Raw genomic sequence first — 26065 nt, forward strand, 5'->3', positions numbered from 1 at the left:
GGGGGTGGGGTTAGGAAACTAGGAAAGCATAAGGTTTAATGTTGAAATGCCTTGAAATTGATTCATATACTTTCCAATTTGACTTGATGGTAAGATTATTGCTAATAATATAGCTCATTTATGCGTTTTATGAAACCACGGTTCTTGTGGAATGCTAGTTTACTGGAGACAACATTAAACCATTTAAGGTCAATACAGTCGTTCAGTTGAAGTAATTTCATTGTTACTCGTCCTCTGGGGACGGCAGAGTCCGATTTTATTATAGACACATAGTTTGGTTGAATTAATTACTGATTGATCGTTTTTTTGTTGGCGTAGTGACCTGACATTGACTTCCATTCATACATCCTAAATTAAACTAAGAAAAAAGTGTGGATTATTAAAGGCCTACACACCTCGCTCTTGATCGCCAATGAATGCATCTTTGTCTTATGAATGCTTAAACCCAGGACCCAAAAGAAATGGCAAAGACATTTTTTCGGAGCGTGGCCGTTTTTTTTTCTTCTTTTTTCCCACAATTAAATCACAATGTTTAGAATGGATTTGTGCAAAACGACCAGACCTCACGCCCGACATTTGGAGTGTAGAGTTAAGAACAGGAGCGCGTTTAACGTTGCCACCTGGACAAACTTCCATCGTGGTTGAAAAACATTCGGCGGTTTGAGGGTTTCCCCGGAACTTGAGGCCCTCAAAAACAGCCAGAGGTAGAAGAAAGGTTTCATCTGAGCCATCAAACTTACACCGAGGAGCCATTTCCCAACCTCCGTTATTCCCTTTATGTGCGACCGTTATCCCTTCACTTAAACGCGCTTTGCTCGGCTGAAAAAAACGACTCAAGGTGCCCGAGGGAAACAAAACAGGCTCCAGCCTCATTGGTTATAAACCACACCTTGGATCTCTACTCGATGGGTAATTTCCATCTGGCTACAAACGGAACACCTTAAAAAGGGAACGATTGTCAACTCTGACAACATGAGAGATGTTTTACAGGTTAGTCGGGGTTTGGATGCTGTTTGCAGTCGTTTGGAGGCAACGTCCTGATTGGCTGCTTTAAGGCGGAGCGTGCCGAGGACGTGCACTCTACAGTTAGTTGCTCGGTTACGGAAAGTACAAGGGGGGCACTGTCCTCGTATAATGGAAGGTCTCGTTTGATGTATATACAATCTTCCGCTCTTTTTCCCACACACACACACACACACACACACACACACACACATGCTCATTCACTGAATGGAGTTGGGGGAAAAGTATTACTATAACATGTTTCACAATGTCTCCTTTTGGTGGACTCACGTTTTGTAGCAGGACGCGTTGGTGTGGGTGGAGCTTAAGGCGGTTGGCTTCATTATGCAGCCATCTCTGTTCATTTAACCCCCCCCCCCCCCTCTCTCTCTCTCTCTCTCTCTCATATGTGAAAAGACTAATTAAAAGGCTCAGACTGGTTTGGTTCAACTAAGTTAAATATTGAAGTGTCATATTTCATGCTGTAGCCTGAGGGAAGCCCACTATGAGCCAAAGATAAGTGACCGACACACACGTTTGTTAGTTCATTCTTACTTTTTTTGTGTGCACCCCAATTACAAAATGACCCCCTTTACTTTATTTTTAACGGTTCGGAATTAAAATGTTTATACCCCCGCTCAGACTAAACAAAGGAAGAAAGGATTGTTGATGAGTGTGGGAAGGATTTTGCCAGTTTGTTCAAAGGTGCATTTAAGTGATGCCACATTAAAGGACGCAACATAAGGATGACTTCAAGATCACAACCCACCACGGGCTAAACGCTGGTCCAATGACCTTTGAACTTTATTTTAAAAAGTAGAACAATATCGTATTGGTTGATTATAAATGTAAAGAAATTTTACAATTGTCCTCATTTAACAGCTCATAGTGACACTAACAACTCTGTTCTGTATGCACGCTTGTTTAAATATTAGATTTCAGTAGTATCAGTATGGTAATGATGTGAAAATGTGCAGAGGAAGTTTATTATCCAAGATGACCTTCACAACAGAGAGATCTCTTAACACCTGGAAACAATTACTTAATGGTAAATGGCTTATTAAGACGTTCAAAGGAAAAATGACAGCCGCAAAATTAGCGCCAAGAAAAGGTCAAATGTTCATATAAGAAATGAACTTGAGAGACTGACACGTTAAACGTTTAATTTCAGCATTTTGCTTTGAAAGATTGACTTTTATAGAATAATGACGTGGGTGTAACAGCTGTCACCCTTTGATGGAATGTTAGAATAATGTCTAGTGTGTTTTTGAAATCAATAATATCTGGTCACAGCGATAACAATGGGTGAAGATGTTAGTTAGTCCTGGAAAGACAAAAAGAGGTAGATACAACAGCACCGGCGCTATCTGCTGGTCAGTGTGAAAAAATATTCTTTATGGTCTGTGCATTCAACGCTTTCCCTCCTCCCTCTTTTTTGTACTGAATATTACTTCCCAAACATAAATGAAATAAAAACAAGAAGCCTATAATTTGCATTTATTGAGGGTAACGGTCTCAAATACCTCAAGGGGAACCCTCTTGTCAATCAAAACAAAACTTGTCAAACAGTTAAAAACTCTGTGGACGTCGAACAAGCTGCGTAAATATTTACATTCATTCTTTAGGATATTTCATCCCACTGGCAGCGACCGCGTCTGGTCGCCCAACGTGAGTCACTGCTCTGATCTGCCGTTCTCCTCCAAAGACCTCACATTCCTGAAAGCACAAATTAGAAATCCGCTTCGCTCTCCATGCGAATGCATTTAGCTGTGTTGTGGAAATGACAAGTCATAAAGGTATGACACCAGCGTAATTGCCGATTATGAAGCATTTGGTGGTTTTGGGTTTAGATAATCGTGCCAGGAAAGGCGATCTGAATGTAATGTGTATATACTGAAGACGTGAACAAAACAATTGGAGGAAAAAGGTTTTCTGTTGGCTTCCTCGCAGTTCTCCCACACTCCCAGGACGATTCTGTAATGATCGTTTGCTGGATTATGTATGACAAAGCAATACATTTTTAATTTCAATTAAATTTCCCCAAACACATCCACACTGTAGGAGCTATTCTGTTTCTGCGTTAAGAGAGAATGAAGATGAAACCTGTGTGCATTTGTCCCGAGGAATCAGCTTGAGCTTTGTGTTTTTTGCAGAATATTTCTTTTGTGCAACTCTCAACATTAGCAACCCTACAGTACGGCCACGTTTGGAATGGAATTCATTGTAAATATGGATGTATGCTCCATGTGCACCAGGGACAACACGTGTTTTTTATGATTAAATGACTGCTTGTAGCCTACATTTTTTAAGTGATTGAACATGCAGAAAATAAACCTGTGGATCATGTTATGCCACAGCCCTCTTTAGTCGGACCTTATCCTTTAAACTCAAATGCAAGGACATAATATATCCTCGTTAGACAGCTGCTTCTGCAGACAAACGATCCAGGGATTTGAGTTGCATGCATACGGAACCGCCGCTAGAGGGCGAAAGTAGCGCGCGTATGAACTCCTTCTGCTGACTACTGACGTCACGGCGGCGGCACGGTGTTCGTTTAAACTGATGTGTGACGTCATAGTGTCCGCGTGTTCTTCCGTGCGGCGTCGAGAATTCTCCTGCGTGGTCATTGCAGTCGAGTCTCTCCTGTGGCCTCCTTCCTCGCGCCCTCGGTGCCTCCTCTCCTTAGTCTCGACCACTTGCAGGAGCAGGATTTGAGTTCGGGTCTGGAAATCGGGAGGACCGGAACCAGACGGGGATCCAAGTCCCGCAGTTCTACTTTCCTTTTAATAAAGTGCAGGACGGTCCAGTGTCAAGTCTCTTCATTATTTTGATCTTTTATTTTGTTTTTTTAAACCTCATATTTCTGCATACTATACCAAGATGATTACATTTTACACTATAATGGTGTAAAATGTAAATGATCTCGACATAAAGAACTATGGCTTTTTAAAACCTTTTGAAACTATACTTTGACATGAATTTGTGTTACTTTTTCAACACACCATTTTATTTGTAATGACATTTTTAAAAACATTATTTCCACATACTACCTATGACTTTTAGCTTTTTTTGATATGACTGACTTTTCAAACCATTACACTTTTTGATTGTATAATAAAGCAAAGGTCCTAGTACAGCATGCTGAAAAAGAAAATGTTTTGTAAACTACAGTGTGACCCAAAAAAAGTCAAAATAGAACATAAGTGTACGAAAAGCTCACTGTACAGTCAGTCAAAATGGTTATAAAAAATCCTGGTATAGTATTTTGAAAATATGTCATGATGTGATCACGTATGTGGAGTGGCAAAAGAATTCAGTTTTCATAAAGGTTTGAGGGCAACTGGATTTTCAGAGCCTCATAAGAGTGGTGGAAATATAAAAGTGGCAAAAACAATCCTAATGAATATAATAGAATCGTTCCAAAGAAAATAAAGTCCAATAAAACATGAGCTTCTCCTCAAATGTAGTAGGTGGTATAAAATAGATTATATTATAACAAAATTCTCCAGCATCGCTTCAAACTGGATTAGTTTGTGCAGATTATCAATATGGAAACATCTTTAGAAACTATTCAAACAAGACCTTGGTATTCTATTTAGTAGTCTTAAAATTTCTGACATGCTAGTGTGCACATTTACTGTGAAAACATGTTGAAAGAATTAAGATAACACCGTTGGAAAAATTGTAAATAAAATAAAAGCTTGTCTATAAATTTGTATTTGCATCATTTCCTCACAGACCCCAAATTGACTGATCAAATAAAGAACGTAAACCTTAATTAGTTCCTGCAGCTCCTGGACCACCAAGTACAAGTGTGCATTATAGTGTTTATTACGGAGAGCTCCAATTAGCCCACCAGACTCATCCTGCATAGACTGTGGAATCTTTGAAACGTTTTTTTTAATCTTTCATTTCAGGGTTATTTACGGTGAAAACACCCGAGTGGGCGGAGGTGGCTGCAGCTCTTAAAGCAGCTCCCGCGCTACTTGAAGGTCACATTTCAGACGCTTCCTCGGCTTCTCGTGGAAGCAGAGTGCGAGTAAACTTTCCGAAAGAGTTTGAAAGCAGAGAAGAGCGTCCCGCGGCGACGGCCGCACGGAGATCAAACAATCACACAGTTCAGCCGTGGTTAAAGATGACCAGCTTTCTCTTTTATTGAAAAATATAGCTGTTATTCCAAAAGCGAGGGAGAGTGAAGAAGGTAAATATATTAATATACTGTAAAACCAGAATAGGAAAAGAGAACAGTACATACTTGGCACTACATTACAGCCAGTGAATACAAGAAAAGAAAAAACATTCAACAGCAAAACTCGGGACACTTTCTTTTTCCACCGTCTGGACCTTTTTTTTTTTTTGCCTCTCCCCAAAACGCTGCTACCCGAGCACAAATAAACTTAAGTATAAGCACATTCCTTTCATGATGCTTCATTTCGGGACTTCCCTACAGAGACGATTTGGGCCTAACGTAGTACGCTTTCCCATGATGCTCCGCCCCCCTCCTCCGTTTCTCCCTGTGAGCACGACTAGGTGCACATCTAGTGAACCTTTTATTGTAGTTCTCACGCCAGTTCAGGTTTCTTCTGGTGTCCATTTCTCGGAGAAGAACGTGACAGACTGAAGCTCCCCGACTGATTAAAATCATACTGCGTATAAAGACTAGTTTGTCCTTTTCCCCCACAACTAAATCTAAACATCCGGCTAACGATATGGTCAGAACGTACTTGGCGATTCTCTCCAGATCTCTTGCAACTTCTTGCTACCTGTTTACGGAGACGTTGCTCCCCAAAATATTAGGACAACCCGAGGCAGGAAATTTAAAAGCTCCCATTGTCCAAACGTGCCAGCTGGTTCTCTAACACCAAATGACCAGTTTTCTTTAAAAAAAAGGTCACTGCGCGTGCCTCATTATCACAAGCCAGCCCACCTGGCAGCTTCCTGGAGCAGCTCCACCTGGTCGGGGGCCGATGATCCGGCACGTTTAGGCTGCGTCGAGGAGGTGGACAGTATTACTTGTGGGGGCCCGTTTGGAGCCCCCGGGACACACCGGACGCCCGTCTTTAAAGCGGCTGCGCTCTAATAACACTGTGCACGTTGAGACGTCCTCCGCCCCCAGAGACGAGCCTGAACACGGGGCTAAAAAGGAAGGAGGGGTCGTCTCCCGGATAGAGCCATAATTGATTCGAACCGTATCCCCGGCAACCGCCCCCCCTCTCCTCCTCTTTAACTTTCTTTATGCTATCGGAGCAACCTGTGTGGAATGAGATGTAGTGACACACAAGCGGCCATGATCCCCGCATCTGTCCGGTGGTTTCATTGGACACAGGACACGGGACACATACACGAGGCCTTCTCTTTCCACTGTGCGCTCTTTGTTTATGCAAATAAAAATGAAAAAACTTCACAAACAGCAGAGGATTTGTCTAATTGAGGCCGATCGTGACAGCGATCGCAGGAATGTTGTAACGAAGCTCACTCGGTTGTACCATTAAGAACCTCCACATGTCCGAACCTCCTCCTCTCCCAAAACTAAACTTTTAAGATCTAAGCAGTGCACATTGAGTAATCCACGTTATGAAAAACTACCACAGCTCTCTGACAATTTACAAAATGAAGACAGCGGGCAAAATGATAAACTGAAAAACAACAGGCGAATATAGATCGACTTCCTCTATGCTCAAGAAATAACAAAATAACAGAAATCACCCCTTTAAGTCTGACGAGGACAAAAGGAAAATCTACTTAGCATCGATGCAAAGACATTGTCATCAAATAAAACTCCATGATCACTTCCACACGTTTCCATCTCATCTTATTTGAAAAATGGGGGATTCCCGCCGCTCATAAAAAGGAGTTCCTATTTTGACATCGCAAAAATGTACAAACCCAAACCTGAATGAAGTCAGTTTGTTTGCGCTGGCTTTGTGTCTCCTTGCAGTGAATAAGGCTTAAATGGTTTGATGATGTTTTAATAAAGTGTGCGGTGATGGGATTGACCTACGAGCAGCTTCAAGCCGGTTCCAGCTTGGTCCTTTCAATCAGCGTCCTCCGGGACGGTCCGTGGCGCCGAGACCAGGCTACACCCGGATCTCGTCGTCGTCGTCGTCCTCGTCGTCCATGTAGGTGAAGTCATCCTCCCCCCGCGGCGAGCTGTACTTTGCGCTGTCCGTGTCGGCGTCGTGGAGCTGGTACCGGCTCTTCTCCTCGGCGAGCGAGCCGGAGCTGGACACGGAGCAGCTGTCCAGGTGGTGGTTGTTGTTGTTGTTCCTGGTCTGCAGCTCCGGGGTGTAGGGCTCCACCGCGGGCCTTGGCTGGTACAGGCTGCGGGGCGGCCTGGCGGGGGGAGGCGGCTCCTCCGCGTCGTCGCCGCCGCCGCCGTGGGGGACGAGGGGGGGCGACCCGCGGCCCTCGCTGCCCTTCCCCTCCTCGTAGCCGAGGTCGTCCTCCTCGGAGCCCTTCTTTTCCATCACGCTCAAGATGTCCCCCAGCATGGAGGGCCCCAGGTCGATGTGGAAGGACATCATGGACTCGGCGTGCTTCATCCCGCCTCCCTTGAGCGGCGCGGACGGCGGCAGATCCGCCAGTTCGCCGAAGGCGCGCTCGTCGAACTCCGCGTCCAGCGTCGCCATGGCCGCGGCCCCGTTGGCCGGCTTGCCCTCCGTCTCCGACAGCCTCTTCATGGGGCTGGAGGAAACGCTCTTGGGCAGGCGGTGGCCCCGGTTCACGTCCTCCTCGTTCAGGTACGGGAGGGATATGGCGTTTTTCACGAAGGCGGACGAGCCGCCGGACGGCGCCGCGCCGTACTCGTACTTGTCCCCCCGGTTGACCGACTGCGAGCGCTTGCTGCTCCGGAAGGTGCGGGACAGCAGCCCCGGCTTCGGGCCCGGCGACGCCGGCTTGGGCTTGGGCCTCGGCTCCGGCTCCCTGGGAGCTTCGCCCGAGCGGGTGCTGAGAAACGACGTGTCCCCGAAGGCGTCGCCCCCCCGGCCGACGTGCATGGTGTGCCGGAAGTCCCCCATGGGAGCGCTGATCATCTCGGAGGTGAGGTCGGCCCGGGACCGCCGCTTCGACTGGTTGGAGCTGTTCACCAGCTGCTTGAGTATCGGCATGATGCCGGCGCCTCACTTGCCAATCCGGAAAAAGGGAGAAAATGAGCCGGCTCAGTTCACCAGAGTTCTCTCCAAAAAAGGTATCGGCACGTCAGCGAAAGTACAATCCCAGGTGTTCACTGCGAGCAGCCATTCTGGTCGTCCTGCTCGGGTTTCATCTCACCGTGGGATCGGCCTGAGGAGAAGAATAGAGAGAATTAAAGCCCGATCGCTACTTCGTGTCCTTGGCAGGCGATGGTGGAAGCACGCAATTAATAAGACACCCAGATGTAACAGAACTGCTCTAAAGACCTTTGCCTGTTCATTTTCACATCACACCGCCATCGCAGTACTCACTCGGTCCTGATCTGCGTCCAGTATGGAAACTTTTTTTTTTATTTGCCGCAGCCTTAAAATGAAGCCTCACTCGACTAGAACAAAAAGAAAAAACCTTTGTACATTCAGAGGTCGGTCAGGTGAAGCTTCACATGGGAAAATAAGTTTACATTCAAATGTCTTGTCCCAATTCTCCTGCTACATTTTTTGGATCCCCCCCCCCCCCCCCCCGCTAAAAACTCTACAGGCTGCCGTCACATTCGGCTTTTCAAGTGGCCACAATGTCGGCCGTCTCTGCTGCGCTTTGGTGCCCATTCGGGCCCCCGACCGTTACATAACCAGCAAGACACCGGATACAGGGAGCCGGAGCGGTTCAAGCCAGCGAAAGGAAGGAAATGAAGAGCAGCGGCTCCTCTTCAGTGTGGATCGACTCTCAGCCTCAGACTGCATTCCGTCCTCGCCTTCGTCGGGAGATGAACCGCTTCCCTTTGTTATTCCCTCATTTGGGGCTTTTTCCCCCTTTTTTAGCCTTGGAGGCAGTTTGAGAACCTCCAACTGATTGTTTTTGTACAGTTCAATGGCTCAACCTCACGTACCACATCTTACCTACTCGGAAATGGCCGCGTCATTAATTCAAGTCGCATTACGTTGTCTTCTAGGAGGAACGCAGGCCGCTCTTGATTTAACGCAGCCCACCTCCATCCTCCATCCCGTGCTGGCAGAACTTATTTCATGGACCCGACTGTCCTCCAGTCGCCAGAGACTCCAGTCCTGGAACATGACCTTGGATCGGAATCGAGTGGCGGGAAAAAAAAAACACCCACTTATGTGCGAGCTACAGTCGACCAGCCGCTCCATTTGTCAACGACACGGACAAAAAACAAAACAAAAAAAAGGTTTCAATTGTGTTTCATCCAGACGGCAATCTCGTCCTGGAGCCGGAGCCCACGCTCTGGCCCCGCGTGAGTCAATGAATGGGGGGGGGGCTTCACTCAACAATATTACACGGGAACGTCACCCCATGACAACATTTGCATCTCTGACAAGAACCCATTCAAATGGAAAAGCAACTGTGGCACCAGAGAGAACAGAGGGCGGCTTCATGGAGCACCGAAGAAAAAAAAAAAGCAGCCGCTGGTTTTTTGTTTGCTGCTCTCTCAAAGAAAGAAAAGAAAAAGTATCAACTGACGGAGGTTTTCTCCTCTAGATTCAACAACTTCTTTCACGCACTGTTCTCACAAAACTAAAAAGACGACGACGAGCAACGGCGTCGACAAACGCCACTTGAAAAGCCTCAAGATTAACTTCCATCGCCGCTTTGGTTCACGCCCCTTTTACGCAACAACTGGAATAGGCTTACTATTGGGGGGAGGGGGGGTATTTAAACAACAACTGGAGGCCAAATTATAAGATTATATTGAGCAAACAAAATAGCCACAAAGTCCATGAGAGCCGACTGACCGGCGTAATGCAGAATGATCCATCGTTAGCTAAACCCTGGACCGCCGTGGCCAATTAGTATCCATCCATCCATCCATTGTCAGACCGCTTATCCTGCACACAGGGTCGCGGGGGGGCTGGAGTCCATCCCAGCCAACTTCGGGCGATAGACAGGGTACACCCTGGATTGGTCGCCAGCCAATCGCAGGGCAACACAGAGACACACAACCATTCACACTCACATTCACACAACTACGGGCAATTTAAAGTCCCCAATTAACCTGATCCCCAGAGCATGTCTTTGGACTGTGGGAGGAAGCCAGAGTACCCGGAGAGAACCCACGCAGACACGGGGAGAACATGCAGACTCCACACAGAAAGGCCACTGGGCGGAATCGAACCCAGGACCTTCTTGCTGTGAGGCGACAGTGCTAACCACCACGCCACCGTGCCGCCCCTCCAATTAGTATCCGCTGCCCAAAAAAAAAAAAAAAAAAAAAGGACAACTCCAACCGATCGGTTCCTCCCCGCTGCCCCGTGGTTCTGGATTCCTCTACGGCAACATCACAGCGAACTGGCGAGCTTCCCGTCTCTAAGCCGGCGCGCAGAGAGCGAGAGAGATTTGACCCCCTACACGGGGAGATCGGCTCGGATGGATGGATTAACCCTTCCTGGTGGCAACAGGCCGGGCAATATGACAAACCCCCGCTGAGCTGGACGGGGGAGGAGGGGGGCTTTGATGTGCCTCATCAAACCAAGATGGCTGTCAGGAGATGCTCGAATATCAGAAAGGTGCAAAAGCCCACACCTCTAGTCATTCAGGGAGAGGGCCCATTTCATGTCTTTGTGTCCGACCCCCCCCCAGGTCAGCTAGACCCCTTTATTGTGGGCATGACAAAAGATGAAGAACGGCCTGCAGGCAGCACTCTTATATTCAGTACTCTTTACAAGATAAATCATGGAGACTGGCAGGGTTCTGTGAATTATAAATGTCACGTAACATATTAAATTACAGTTTTATTCAATGTAAAACATATTTTCAGTTCCTTCAAGTTCATCCACGCTCACTGTCAACCAGTGTTAGGCGTCAACTCTAACTCTTTTTTTTCATGTACATTTTAAGTTCTAATCAAATGAAAAAAGTATACTAATACATTCATTGTGTCTGCTATTTTTCTTTAGATTTGAAATATGTGCAACTTGCTACTGAATGCAATGTATGTAACATGTTCCCCTCTACAACCTAATATCTAAAATCTTGTTGGAGTTCAGTAATGTCAAATTGTGTGGTTTGGATTGGAAATAATGTATAAAAAGATTTTCGTTTGGGCCGTCTCTTCAGAACCTGTGAATTCCCCTCAGTGCCTGAACACTGTTGTGACATTCCTGCAGGATGGAGCACAGCAGACAGTGGGATCGACTACTGGGACCCGTCCCTCCACGTACACAAGCACCAGTGTGTCAGAGCAGCTATTCGGGCAGCGTCTTGTTCGTCTTAGTTGACACCGATTGCCTCGGGCGCCCTTACGTAACCGCAGGACTCCGGCTCCTGGTGACAGCGAACCCATGCGGCGGCGACCCCCCCACCCCCCCCTTCCCCGACAGGGGCAGGAGTGACATCATAACAAGTGGCGTGCTCATCAGTGTTCAGTGTCACTCTTGTAATCCCGTGGATCACAGGCGCAAAGCAGCCCTCGGCTTCCCGACGCCACCTTACACACACACACACACACACACACACACACACACACACACACACACACACACACACACACACACACACACACACACACACACACACACACACACACACACACACACACACACACACACACACACACACAAAGCGCGCGCACTTTGGCTGCTCATCCCGTGGCAGCTCGACTCCTGTCAAGTTAAAGCAACGGTCGCGCACCGACTGCGACACTTTCTGGTTTTATTTTTGACTCAAGTTTTAAATGTTTTAAAATGAGAGAGGAAGAATCCATCATTCATTCACAAGCCTCCTCGCAAGAGTTACCAGGAGACGCCATGAAGTTCAAAAACAGAAATGGAAGATAAAGCCTATGATGAGAATTGGGGGTATTTTTTGTTAACCAAGAAGCGAACGGCATCACAGGCAGGGATGTTTCCATAGACATTAGAATATCTGATCAGACGACCGTAGAAAACTCTTCAGGCGTAGTTTGGATCTTTCCTCGTCCAGCTTTCAGTTGTCCTCTTTAATATAAAGTTCGACACAAACGCAGTAAAAATGAAAAGCTTTGTTTAACCTTGAATCCGACCCATTGTTTCCTTCCCGCTGTCCCGCTCCATTGGAATGCAAATACACGCGAGTCAACCGACGCCACCTATGACGTCGCTAATCAATTCGGCGGCGGCGCTGCATAAGAATGGGTCATAAGAAAGTCCTCAGCGCGGACAAAGAAGGTCTGCAGAGTTCTTTTGCGGGCTACTTTGTGAGCGCCACAGAACGTGGGGTTCCCACGGGGGGGGAGGACGCCTGAACGCTGCCCCTCCATCAGCACCACACACAGGTTACATAGAGGGAACGTCGTACATCACAATCGCTTTCATTTCCGATTTGAAGAACAGGCCACGGCCAACGAAAGGAACCCGTTCTTCCCGTCCAACCTCATATCTACCGAGGGCCTGGCATGACGAAATGGCAGGAATGTCTCGAGCAGAAGCCGGAGAATGAGAAAGAGGGTGGAGTGCCGAGGGAAAGTGTGATCCCACACGTTACATATTGGCTTTGCACACAGCCAATATTAGTTCATTTTGAATATTTCCAGAGGAAACGTTACGCATTAAAACGGTAAAACAGTTGTTGCTTCTGCTGAATTGATCTTAATTGATCTGATAAAATCACTCTAAACACATTACTGGAACCAGTAAGTCCATTTGCTTTGCAGGACTTCAAACAGTCTAAATGGAAAGCAACTGTGTCGAGATAAAGTTTGTATCAGGTGGGATCGGCCACCATTGTGTCACACTACAACCTGCCGAACATGATTCTAGTCACGACGGAAAAGAACAGTTCTACAAACAGGTTCTCATATGGCAACTGTTTACATCACTCGCAATATCGCTGCTTTAAAAGAACTCCGGGTGGGAGCTGAGAGAAGATCGAAGACGTTGAGCCGCCTGTAAGGCCTCCTGCCCCCCGGCCCGACCCGGGCGACTGATTCTTATCTCCACAAATACCCAGAAGCCAGGAGGAAAAGGCTTCCGTGGGAGCGCAGTGGGCTTCCGGTCAGACTGGCCTTTTAGAAAAGCCTGTGACTTCGGCACAGCGAGACAAAGCGCCTGGAGGGGGGGGGGGGCGTTCTGCAGCCAGGGAGCGGAAAGAGGAACCGAACAGAGAGATGGGAACTCGTTTATGGATTATGTAATGCGTTATACATGGAGAAAGTGTTAATAAAACGTTAAGGGCTGCAACCCTCGGTCATGCCGGCACATTGACAGACGCTCCCTCTCCTCCTCTCCCTCCTCCTCCTCTTCCTCCTTTTCGAGCGTTGAAATGTGCCCAGAACCAAAGTCAGCCAGCAGTGGCGGGATTGTACCACACCGTGCGTCTGTCTAATTAATAGCTGAAATCCGCCCCATCGGTCTCTGACAAATGGACGGCTTTCACGCCTGCTACCAGAGGGCCGGATCTCGGGCCAAGTGGTTGAATTGTGCGTCCAGCGGCTGTTGGACAACAACACAAAGCAGAATTTCTACTGAGGCCTGTGGTAAAAAAAACAAAAAACCCGACAGATGGAATGCAAAATGCTCCGTTGCGGCGGGGATGCCAGACGCACAGTTGGCCTGCACAATAGTTAATGAGTTCAAATAGTTTACAGGTGGCCATTTGTCCAAAGCAGGAGGGTGGGAAGCATTAACGGGTCGCTCCGAACGAGACCTTCGGGGGAACCAAAGGCACCAGAAGATGAGCCGTGGCCAGTGGGACAAATCTTTTATACTCTACAACAACAGGACCCGTACGCGCTTTGGTGGAACCAGCAGGAGGCCGCTCAGTGTAACCGGGACACGAGTGACCATTTTCGGTGCAGTGTCAACTTCTAAAAGCGGCTTTTGGCCCTTGTTATTTCTAAAAGTGGTCCCCCCCCCCCATAGAAGGGCCTCGGGGAACAAGCCCCGATGACAAGAGGAGCTAATGAACCTCTCAGCAGACAAAAGGAAAACACACAAATTCACAAAAATGGCAGCTTGGAATAGAAAGGCATTTCACAGCAGCGTTGAAAGTTGAAAAGAATAAAATAAAATCCAGCCACAACAGGACGGAGATAAAGACGGGAGAGTATGACGTTGTAAAGCAACACCGTTAATGGGATTGTGCCCTAGCTTGATTTACCCACATTGTCATTTGGTTTGTGCTATGGGGGTGGGGGGGGGGGGGGGGGCTGAGAACACATGGACTGATTTCATTTCAGCAGCTCAGCTGTTGATCTGTGTGCGTGTCACAACCTAATCTGGACTTAATGTGCGCGAGACGCTAAAGTCACGTCTTTGCAGTAGACTAATGTCTTATTTCGACTTTATTACTGAATTATGTTTTTTTCCCCTCATTTGATAATCGACTGAAATGTTGCCGTTAATAAAAGTGTTTTTATTTCAATTTCAATTCAACACACGGGTGTTGGAAGCATCGATCAGACCGAACCAGTAATGTGAGGGCGTCACAGTTTTGGGAGTGAGTTTAAGTTGACAAGTTCAAAAGATAAAAGCCACAAGTGATCAACATGTAATAAGTGGCAGCTTTGAAAGCTGTACATCCGTCGGGCAGATTCTGAGAGCTCTGAGGAATCGCCACCTGATTCAGTCAGGAATGTCTTTTGAGCTGTCAGCGGTGTGATCATCTTTCTTTTATTCACATCCGGCTTGATGCTTTGATTCGTTAACCAAGCAACAACTTGGATTTGGTGGAAACATGTCGGCGAGCAGGTTTTCATCAGTGTAGCGCTTTCAGGTGGCCTGTTGCAGCTGTGTTTACTTGTATATTACCTCTGTGGGTATATATATATATATATATATATATATGTGTGTGTACGTGTGTGTGTAAAACGTCAAGTGCGAGACTAAAGTCCATCAACTTCCCCTGCAAACAGGTTCAAGGTTCCTCGGCGGCGGCAGAGTCCCAAACGCACAACTCAAAAACAGAAACACTCAAACCCCGCTGGTCCCAAGCGGCGGACAGATTTCTCTGTAACGGAGGAAACGGCAACGTCACACAAACGAACAATAGAGCAGGACAAATAAACAAAAAGAGCAGTTCATTAGGCCGACATGAACCACACCCAAATCTCACGCACACGCCTGTAAAACAGACACATCCACATGCCCTCGGCGGTGATTCTCATTCATCGGATACGCAGAGACAAAAAGGGCCCACGATGCGGATCTACGCAGGCATTGTGGTCCCGAAGCCTGGACCACAATGCCCAGCTGCACAGCCACGAGTGTGTGTGTGTGTGTGTGTGTGTGTGTGTGTGTTGAACGTGGGACCCAGTCATAGTCGAGTCAACATATATTTCGGCCGACTGGAAAAGCAAGGCTGTGTCACACACGAGCGGCTGGGGAAAGTGAGATTAACGGTATTCTATAGATGGCAGCATGGTCCAGATTACAGGGGGGGGGGGTAATGGAAATACTGCGCCTGGATTTGAAAAAAAGACAAAGACTTTATTATCTGATTGTTTCCGCTGATAAAACGTGTCGATTTGCTTAATTTAACCTCATTATTCAACATTAGGAAATGACCACATAAAAGAGACAGACTTATAATTTAGAAATACAATGCAAAGTGTCTCTGTAGCCCCCTAAATATCCCTGTAGTGATTCTGTTGACGCAGTAGAAAAAAGTTCCTAAAGAATCAAAACTATTTGATAAGACACAAAAGGACAAAAACACAAGGACACAACCCTGGTTGAAACCAGCACGTCAAACTGGAAACATGGCTGTGACACATGTTCCAAAATGTGTTTCTAATAAGACAAGGAGTCCAGAGGACGTTAGTCAGACAGGTGTGCCGATGATGATGATGGATGATGTTTGTTGTTCTGTTGCGCTTTCGTCTAAAGCAAAAAATGTTGTGCATCACCACGGTAACGTGGGCGGGATGAGCGTCCAGGCAAACGACGCGACAACAAGACGCCGTGTGCCACGAAGCGCGGCTCGGTGACACAGCGCTGGCTCGCGTCACACAACGCGTTATTTTAAAAGCTCGCCGTGAGAAGATTTCTTTGTCCACAAAGTAAAGGATTCTCGTCCAACTGGTTATTTTTCAGAGACAGTGATCACGCTGCGCCGACAGAAACGGGCACGGATCCGAGAGATCGGGTGACAGGTGGACAAAAAGGAAGAAGTGGCCTCTTTTCAGATGTGCTATGCTGCCGATGGGAGGGTGAAAGGCATGCGCCTCGCTGTTCCAGAATCAGCTCGATTTCATCCTTAATGGCAGCGTACCGGCCCTGCGCTGACTATTGAACGGCGATGGATTTCCAAACATGAGACGCGGCTCTTGCCCCCCCAGTCGGCCTTCAATTTGTGTGGTCTCGAAAATAAGACAAGATAAAAGACGGCCACACTTTAACGCAAGTAAATATGACAACAATAGTGGAGTCAACGGGGCCTTGGTTGATCTGTGGGGGTCATGAGAGGATTAAAAAGATGGGAAGCCAAACAACAAAAACATGTTTCTGCTTGAACAAATAAGAGTTTTTAGGTTAATTCCTAAAAAATTGTTTTCATTGTGATTATTGAATAATTTAAACGTTTTTTCAGCTAAAATAAAAAGGAGAATAAATCACTTTAGCAAACTATCGTAGCGAACCTGAAACATTGCTTTGTTTTGTTAAAACAAAAAGGGACTACAAGCAATTAAAAATAGGTTTGAACCCACAAAGCTACGTTGCAGACGCACAACCTCCATTTTTACGGACTGTTCATCTTTGACTCAAAATTTTAAGTCAAACGTTTCACCCGAGAAAGACTTCCGTGCAACATTGGATTACTCTTCCACATGAAGTCTGTTTAAAGATTAACCTAAAAACCCTCGGCGTGATTTTCCCCTCGGAGTTCAAAGGCCGTGCTGCTGCTGCTGCTGCTGCGCCGCCGTCGTCGTCTTGGCAGGACGAGCGAATGCTGAAGTTGTCTGAGACTAAACAAGCCTCCTCTTGGAGTTCAACGCCAGCCTTGACGCTTTCCAGCTCCAACAGTTGGAAAAATTACACATCCGTCACCTTTGACGGGATTAATAATTCAGAAACAGGGAGGCTTCATGGCCTCGGAGCTCTGCACATCTGAAACGCGTCCAATAATAGAACCATATTCCAATAAGTGAGGTGGTTTTTCTTCTCCTTTTTCTACACATCACAGCTGCTATTTTAAATCCGGCTCGGAGCGGATTCCACGTACGGCGACGACGGCTGAAACGCGACATTCTGAGCGGCCCTCGTAATCGCAGAGAAGACGACCAGAGGGTCAAGGCGCCGTCCCCATCGCGCCCTGGCGGCCTCCTTCGGAGCACAGGGATTAAGCCCGGTGGATTACAACGGGCGCCAACCTTTTCCTGAGGGAAGCCAACAAGAACGTCTGACGCACCGCGAGTCACATCTGACGCCAGCCGGCGAATCAATTGACCGAGGAGTGAATAATCCGTACATTAGACCTTCTACTTACTACAGACAACTGGACACACACACACACGATTTAAAATGCTGCCTCGCTGGATGTGAATCAAGCGCTTGAGGGAAAGCGCCTGAAGTTATCCACAGAGTGCAGATGAGTCCGCCCAGCCCCCCACTCACTCTTTCCACAGTTAAACCACAAAAGACAACCTGGAATGACCTCAGCGCGTCACAGTCGGGCAGGTAGCCAGCTTCCTCCCTACGCAGCAGTATCCTTCAGAGGGAAATAGCCTCCAATGCGAAGAATTTTAAAAAAAGCAGTGGGTGAGAGATGATACACACACACACACAAGCACCCCCCCCCCCCCTCCCCCTCCCCTTCTCTGACTCGGCAGCACACAAGTTACATCTTGATGGAGAGATAAAGCTGGCGCACCGAAGAGGAGAAACTGGAGCTGGGGGGCCCGTAGCGAGCGGGAGAGCGCTGCCCCTTCGGACGGCGCCGGCCTCTGGGACGGTGATCTTGCGGGCGTCTGACCTCGGCCTCCACAGACACACTTCATTCCTCCTTTATCGCGCTGACGCGAGACGCTGTCGGGAGGAGCCATTCATCTGGCAAAGCGACATTACCGACTGACCTCAGAGTCTGGGGGTCAAAGGGCAACAGCGGTAGAAAGACCGCACCAAAGGCGGGCCCATTAATCAATGTGTCCTCCTGCTTTTGTCCGGGCCGGCGGCTTAACAAGACCGAGGGCTGGACTACTTACAGGACGGAATAATTAAAAGGAAGAGTTCTTAAACGGGCCTTTATGGTCAGACACACACACACAAACGGCCTGGGCCTGATGAGCGAGAATAGGTGTGTGTGTGTGTGTGTGTGTGTAGGGGGGGGTATATTCAAGAGTGAATGACCCAGTTCATCAGGCACAACAGGCGTGAGAGGCCGGTCTGGAAACACAAACGGGAGTGACTCGCTGGTGGACAGTTTGGCGAGTGGGGGGGGTGGGGTACGTCCCCCGGGGAGCATATTAGTGTGACGTGACGGCTCACTGGGGAGAACTGGGGGGCTTTTTAAGGCAGATCCACGCGATCCGATTACAAACTCGTACCCCCGGCCTGATGCTGGGACGCGGGTCTTCAGCCTCCCAACCAACCAGCATCTGTCAAACCGGACGTTCATTAAAACTGGGATTGTGTTAGCGTTGTACTTTGAGTCCACGGGGTCATTGGAAGACGCTTAATGGGGATCCCGCACGTGGAATAACTTTATTTCCCTTGTCCCATTCGCCAGATTAACGACTTGCTATTACTGAAGCTTTGGCCTTACTATCTAAAAAAAAACAGGTTAATGTCTCCTCATGTCAATTACGGTTTTACATTTTGAGCTCAGATCCCATGAGGACGATCCTGAAACTAAAGAAAGACAAAGAGATCAGAAAGTAGCACAAGTAGCATCGTTTCTCAGGGTGAGAAGTAAGAAGAAGAAGAAGACCCCCCCCCCCCCCCCCCAGGAAGGTAAACAGTGCAATGACTGTGTGTCCCTCAACTCTCCTGGGATGGAGGACACGGTTGTCCCTCCATGTGGGACAGGCCGGCGCTGCAGCGGGCACGCGCAGGGCTTCACGTTCAAAATGAGATTTTTCACGCCATTTTTTCCCTTTTTTTTTAACTTCTCTGACCGAAGCGTCCAGAGTTGTGTGGAAACTACCTAAGACACACCGACTCCACCCGAACGGGGCTTCGTGTAAGGACTTTAAAATAAGTGTGACGTAGACGACGACGACGACAACAACAACAACGCGGTGAAACGCAGTTACCTTTTTTCTGCCGAGCGACGGCGGAAGTTTTCAGGGTCTTAATTCCGCTTAAACTTCCCCGGAAAGTGGGAGCCGGGCGGCGGAGTTACGTTGGGACGCTGGTGCTCCAACGTCCGTTGAGTTTGCATGTGTGTGGCGCACAAAGCGGCCGGGCCGCCCTCCCCCTCCTCCCCCTCCTCCCCCTCCTCCTCCCCCCCGCTGCGGTTTAAAGGGACAGAGCGCCCTTTATTTTACAGGCACCACGCGACAGTAGGCACAACTTCAACTTGGCGGCGCCCCCCCGGGCCCTTCAGTCGAGGGCCAATGGCAATTAAACAGGATCTTTAAATATTTGGGCGAACAGCACAAAGCAGTAGGACATTTAAAGCGGGATTTATTTATTTTTTTATTGAAGTTGTTTTTTTATTGAACGGTGCTGTTTGTGAATGAAGAAGATTGGCAATCCAGGCATTTTTATCTAAAATGTTTTACTTTTTTGCTTAATATCTCCAATCCAGTCAAAACCCAAAGGGTTGAACTTTTCTCCTTCATGCAGTAGACTTTGTTTTTAAAATGAACTTTTAATCCTGGGTGTTGTGAAGGGTTTCTTCCTTCATGTTGTTCTATGATTGTGAACCATATTCCTTCTCATGTATGCAACAAGACAGAAATACGAAATTTGGAGCAGAGTCCTCAAATATTCAGTTGGAATTAATGTACTTTCTGCATATGATTTGCAGCATTATAGGGCAACTGTACAGCAAGGTAGCACTCATTGATTTATATTAGCATGGACTTATAATAGCCAAGATGGTAATTAGGGTCTACTTTGTGCACTTTACTCCAATTATTTTTGACAACTTCCAGATTAAACGAGTGCCTTTAATTTTACACTCCCCAAAACCAGCTCACAGCCTTTAATGATTTTACTTATTAATGTCATGTAGAAAGGAGCTTCTTCCTCAGGTGTGAACTTTAACTCCTGTTACTCTGAAGCCTTGTTCACCCATCTGTCAATATGATTAGGGCATATAATAATACACAATGGACCAATTAGGGGTGCAGAGTTTCATGGGAAACCTCAGTGAGACTATGCAGGACAAAAAAACTCGAAGCGGGCCCCTCATTCAATTATTGCTTCCTTGTGTGGCTTTGTGTTGTACGTTACATAATCTGGCCTGGAAAGGCTACAGTGAGAAAGTAGGGCACGAGAGATTTTCTTTTTTTCTGGTGGAAACCTGTCAAGTGGACGAACCAACAGCGATGAAAATAGTTGTGAGCGAACGAGTTCATGCAACAATTTCAGTCAATTTATGTCGCAATTTTCCATTGCCTCAGATTCCTATAAGTCCATCTTGCTCCAACCGCACTCTGTGGCAGCCAGTGTCCATTCAAACTACAAGAAGAGGGAGGGTGAGAGGTTGCCAATGGAAATACTGTCATCTAAAAGTCAAAAACCAATTCAAGCACACAGCAGTCGATATTCTCCAACAGCCAGCATATCAGATTCATGTCACCAAACCCCCCCCTCAGTGAAGCTCACAAATGAGGCAATTAAAATCAGCTTTTGAAGCTCCTTTGGACTGCACCTTCTGTCTGAACCCATTACCATTCTAACTGTGGGTTCTCAACCTTCTTCGGGGCTGTTAAGTACAGCGGGCCGCCTTTTTAACAGGGACCACCGGCACGCTCGCTCCTGTCATTCATTTCCCGAGGGGGAGAGCGAAAGAGAGACAGAAAGGAAAGGCCTCCCGTCCGCGAGGGGAAATTTACCATGTGTTTTCGGAAAAAAAAAGGGATTAGCACGCCCTGGACGCTCTCATTCCAGTTCCCTGTTCAGTCCCGTCCCTTCTAATCTCCTCTCTCCTCGTGCCCATGCGTTTAGTAGGTTAGCCCTGGATCAAGTTCCAATGTGATCCAATTAGCGAGTAACACCGCCTGACATTGTGCAAGTGCATCTCTGTGAGTTCGGGGTGCTTTTTACAACACATTGCTCTCGCCTTAAATACATGTAGCTTTACGTGCAGTCTGACGGGTTCAAAAAGGTCCAACTGAGCCAGATTATTCGACGAGGGACAAATGATGATCTAATGAATTGCAGCGCAGCACAGAGGGAGACGAAGAAGTCCGGAGGGGACGTTTGTAACCAGATAACAGGATTTCACAGCATCTACACTGATCCAATTTATTGCTGCCCTGAGTAACACTAAGGTTAGGTGGAATTTCATCAACTAATTAGCCACAGACAGACCTGCGTGTTCAAAAAGGCAAGCTTCCCTTTCATGTCTCCGTGACTTGTTATCAAAAGAAAAGCCGCTTTTTGTGACACGACGTCTCACACATTCACGATTCACCTGAAAACACTAATTAAAGTCGCACGCAGACGAAGAAAAATAGCCCTCGGTTTACATTCTTTCATTTACTGCTCAGAGGGAGTGAGGAGTCACATCAAGGCAATCGCTCTTTCCTCCCGTCATTAGTGAACCAACCACTGCCGTGGCATCAGCGTGCGGATGTTGTGTTCATTCGTTTCTTTTTTTCTTTCATTTCATTCATTCTTTCCTGAGCGACGGACTCCTGCGGTGCCGCCACAAAAACAGCCATGTGGGTCGTGGCGAAGGTGGACCCCCCCGCCCCCTCAGTTGAGCACCAGACGATGCTAACATTCAAAAATAATTTATTTCAGAAATGTACTGTGATCATATATCCATTCAGATCCTGCATGATAAGCTTTTTGTTGCGTACAATGAAATCACCCCACAGAGAAAGAAAAAAACAAAAAAAAAAAAGGTGATTTTTTTTTTTTTTTTGTTTGTTGTTTTTCCTTTGTTGTTTTTTTAACTATGAAAACTAGGAACACACCACTGAGTCATCACTATAGCGTTATGAGTGCGCCTGGCCCTCTGTGGTGTTACTCCAGGCAGGTTTACAGCTGCTGCAGGACCATCTCTTTATAACCAGACACACAGTGAATGATCTGTAAAGCTTATGCACAAGACGTGTAATCGCACGCACGCACACAGACAGACACACACACACACGCACACACACACATACACGCAATTAGCATTTTGGGACAATACAGTCACACCTGAATAGTACAGCGTGATTGATTACACAAAAGGGGAAAGAGGTGAGGCAATTCAATGAAATCATCTCTTGGGAGCGGGGCTCCGCGCCGCCACCCGTGATTGTGAGTCAGAGACGAAGAAGAGTTACACCAGCGGGGAGGAAACAGGAAGAAGAACAAAAAAAAAAAAAAAAAAGATTTTGTTTCTCATCAAAATATCACTGTTAACACTTTAGCAGAACCGGCAGCTGTGCCCACATGTGTGACCGTGCCAGTCCTCTTTACAAAGTTCTGAGGCTCTCGGGTCGGACTTCGAAGCGGTCGGGTAGCCGTATGCTGAATTGAGGCTGACGTGTGCATATGTTAGCCAGCAAAGGGTTCAAATGAATGTGGGTCGTGAATGCAAATGCAAATTCGCAGCCCACATCTGTCAGGGTTCAAATGGAAAGGTCTGCCGGAGCGAGCGGGCGGCCATTACGATGCCGCAGTCAAGGGCACATCAGCAGTTTCAGAAACAATTAGTACCAGATATCATAAATAATTGCTTCTCTATCAAGGCATCTCTGATCCACTTTTAACACACTCACAGAAACGATTTAAAGACTTTGACTTTAACAGATATACACTCATTTCATATATCTGCAGGGTCCCTCAGGGCACGGCACAGTCATTGACATCCGACCTGCCACGGCCGGTGGCCACATCTTTCTATGCATTAGTGTGTCGTGTGCTAGAGGGCTGTTTCCATGGAAACCCATGATTGTTTCGCCAATGTCCGCTAATGACTCTTCCGGCCGACACATTAAAATCCAGTTCATCCAGTCCAAGCAAACACACAACCTTCGCTTCCAAGATATGGCTCCATCGTATTGTTTTTTCAATCCCCATCAACGAAAACTCTGCATTGACGTGATTTAGATTTTAAGGTACATCAACTATATATATGTTTATATATATATATATATATATATTTATATGCATGTGTTTGTTAAAGATTCTTGTAACGTTGCACGGAATCAAAGAGATTACCATTTGAATGTTTTCCAAAGAAATGTGACAAAAAAAAGGTCATAAGGTCATGCATGCAAATACTTCATTCAAATAGCAAAATAAAAGCAAGAAGATGAGTGTTAGCAACTGGTGGTAAAACTCTACACTGGCACACCTCCACACATTAAACCATAAACAAGTGTTCCAAAAACTCTCAAAGTGTTGTTCCGCGTGTATCCAGACCGACTGCAGAACGGTAACATGTAAAAAAAAAATGTAACTAAACGTAATCAAAAGCAAGAAAGTCGTAAATGACGTGAATGGGTTGACCGCGTTCTCCTTCAACGCGAGGTGGGTCGATATTTCCAGAGGTTTGGATGTCCTTTCCAGCATTTTCACACAAAGGAGGAGAAGCCGGCGATTGGGGCCCGCGAGCCGGGTGCCAGGCTGCTGGGGGGCCTGTAGAGGGTGCTGTGCTGGCTGGGCGGGTTGGAGCTCTGCTGGGACGGGGTCGGAGTCCGGCTACCTTTGGGCCTGAACAGGCTGCCTTGGCCGTGGGGCGGGCCCTGAGGCGGGACCTGAGGCGGGCACTGAGGCTGGCCCTGGGCTTGCTGGGGCAGGGGGCTTGGCGAGCTGAGCTGGGGGCCGGGCGAGCTGAGCTGCGGGGGCAGCGGGGGTAGAGGAGGCAGTGGCGGCGGGGCGCAGTGATCCGGTTCGCCCGACTCGGACTCGGTGTAGCTGTAGGCCTGTGCCCGGGATATGCCCTTCTGTTGGCGGCGCCAGGAGTTGTAGTAGGTGGGGTCGCTTATGTAGTGGTTGACGAAGGAGTGCGTCTTCTGTCGGTTGGGGTCCACCTCGTACTCACTGTCGCTGCCCTGTGACAGAAAGACACAACGGAGGAGACTTTAGCGTACGGAGTTAGCATGCGGCGACTCTGTGGTGTTTCCACCTGGAGCAGTTAGAGATGCTGAAACTATAAATGTAGATGAACATGAAGTTATTGAGTGATTTGGAGAAGGGTTGTCGATTCACTGGCATCCCAGTCTGAACAGCACGCACATGCACACGCACTCACACACATACACACTCACAGCTACTACACGGCACAAGAACACATGGACACCAAACATGGTCAAAGCATGATGACGAAGTGGTGACTTCTTACTGAAGCGTGCATTGGATCATCAACACAAGAGGGCAAAGGTCAATTTAATCTGCTGGACTTAATCGGTATGTTCAGGATCTAAGATCTCTGTGTCCCCACCACGCCAGCAAGACGGGTTTCTGGTGTTGTGCAGCAAAGTGTACCACATAAAACCCGTAATGGGAATCTGAGGGAAGGATTTGATGGGGACGGGCATTAGGAACCTGTCACCAGGCTACAAACATTCAAAGCAGACAGCCACAGGAACCTCACCAAATGCAGTGGAAGTGTATGTAGGCCACCTGTCCCATATGAAAACACCAGCGCCTCCTATGGGTGAACAAAACAATGTGTTTTACAGTACATCACCATAACAGAATGATTCAAATGGCCCAGTCATGACGATGCTAATCATTGATATGTCATACATATGTATAGGTCGCTCGTGCCATTCCGGGTGAATGATTTGCAAAAGGCTAAAAATTAAAAAATAAACAGTGCAGTCAAACATTACTTTTATTTTCCTCATTCTTTAAGTCGGTGTGACCACCGCTGAAGAAATGACAATAACCCGGAGTACATTCTTGCTACCGATCCTTCCCCACCGTCGCGTTAAGTAACACGGCACGCGTCAAACGACAGGCGATGTGATCGTTGAGCCCTCGGTGGATATTGCTCGCGGCCAACTAATTGCCTCGAAAAGCAAGCTGCCGATTGCCCAACTAGCCTGTGATTAATCACCTGGCCACACAGAACTAATACACTGTCAACGCGAACAAAATTGTCACCGAGCCTTTTCTTTTCAGGGGAGCACACAACGAAATTGATGCAGGTAACCGTGACTGTCGCAACGTTCTACATCTCTCACTCTTCACTTTATCATGTTCAATTGCCTCACACACGGGAACGTGGCTGTTGGCGCACAGCTGGATATCGCACACGTGTGATGCATGTGGCGGCCGGGCTCAAGTTTACCGCTCAGCCTCAACGCGGCGCATGTCTCCGTAGGGCAAACCCCTTCAGAGGACGTTTCTCTTTTAGCTGTCAGAAGAGTTTATTAATGTCCAAATAGGCCTTGCATTGAATATCCTGCTTTTTTTTAATGTTCTTTGGTAATAAACAAAAAAGAAATGTATCCCCTGAGCCCTATAATCTTATTTTCCTCCCAAACTAATCAAAGGCATACATTATGTATAGCGAGACTGGGATCACAATAAACTGAATCTTTTATTTTCATCTGACTTGTTTCGTATCGCTGTTCCTCTCAATAAGTAATGCAGAGGTCTGAGATGCATTAGTGCCTGTGTATTGTTCCCCGGTTGTAAATACTTGAGGCCAACCAGCGTTGAAAAGGCAACGCCGTCACGCCCACAACGAGATCCATTCACTGTGGGCCAAGAAGACGCAGCGAGCCGCTTGTTATTACCTCACTGAAGTAATGAACGCTGCATTGAGAGCTGAAACACTGCGTTTGTGTGTTTGTGTGTGCGTGCGCGTGTGTGTGTGTGTGTGGGGGTTGCCTGGCTGCTCGGCTGTTGAGTGCGCGCCACAGTTTTCCAGACTT

At 47.3% G+C, this 26065-nt stretch overlaps 2 protein-coding genes across 9 annotated transcripts in view; both read right to left on the reverse strand.

The window, feature by feature from the left end:
- Positions 1–5131: 5131 nt before the first annotated feature.
- On the reverse strand, positions 5132–19525 carry cdc42ep4b (CDC42 effector protein (Rho GTPase binding) 4b). Of its 2 annotated transcripts, none has more exons than XM_040176382.2 (2): positions 19319–19525; positions 5132–8286 (listed from the first exon to the last, which is right to left on the reverse strand). In XM_040176382.2, the coding sequence occupies exon 2, from the start codon at positions 8109–8111 to the stop codon at positions 7080–7082; it is 1032 nt and encodes a 343-aa protein (XP_040032316.2). In that variant the 5' UTR covers positions 8112–8286; positions 19319–19525; the 3' UTR covers positions 5132–7079. The 2 variants fall into 2 exon arrangements, with proteins under 2 accessions (XP_040032316.2, XP_040032317.2); XM_040176383.2 differs by lacking the exon at positions 19319–19525 and adding an exon at positions 9033–9263.
- A 2432-nt stretch (positions 19526–21957) lies between these two features.
- The window catches only part of sdk2b (sidekick cell adhesion molecule 2b), a 266141-nt gene continuing 262033 nt past the window's right edge, over positions 21958–26065 (reverse strand). For 4 of the 7 annotated variants that reach the window (XM_040176377.2, XM_078103192.1, XM_040176376.2 and 1 more), the window contains exons 45-46: positions 24775–24831; positions 21958–24232 (exon numbers count right to left, since the gene is read on the reverse strand). In XM_040176377.2, coding sequence (XP_040032311.2) covers positions 23753–24232; positions 24775–24831 — 537 coding nt within the window. In that variant the 3' untranslated portion in view covers positions 21958–23752. The remainder of the gene's footprint in view (positions 24233–24774; positions 24832–26065) is intronic. The other 3 variants (XM_040176380.2, XM_040176378.2, XM_078103193.1) reach the window with 1 other exon arrangement.

This window comes from Gasterosteus aculeatus, chromosome 5 (assembly GCF_964276395.1).
Source record: "Gasterosteus aculeatus chromosome 5, fGasAcu3.hap1.1, whole genome shotgun sequence".
In the NCBI taxonomy this organism is placed as follows: domain Eukaryota; kingdom Metazoa; phylum Chordata; class Actinopteri; order Perciformes; family Gasterosteidae; genus Gasterosteus; species Gasterosteus aculeatus.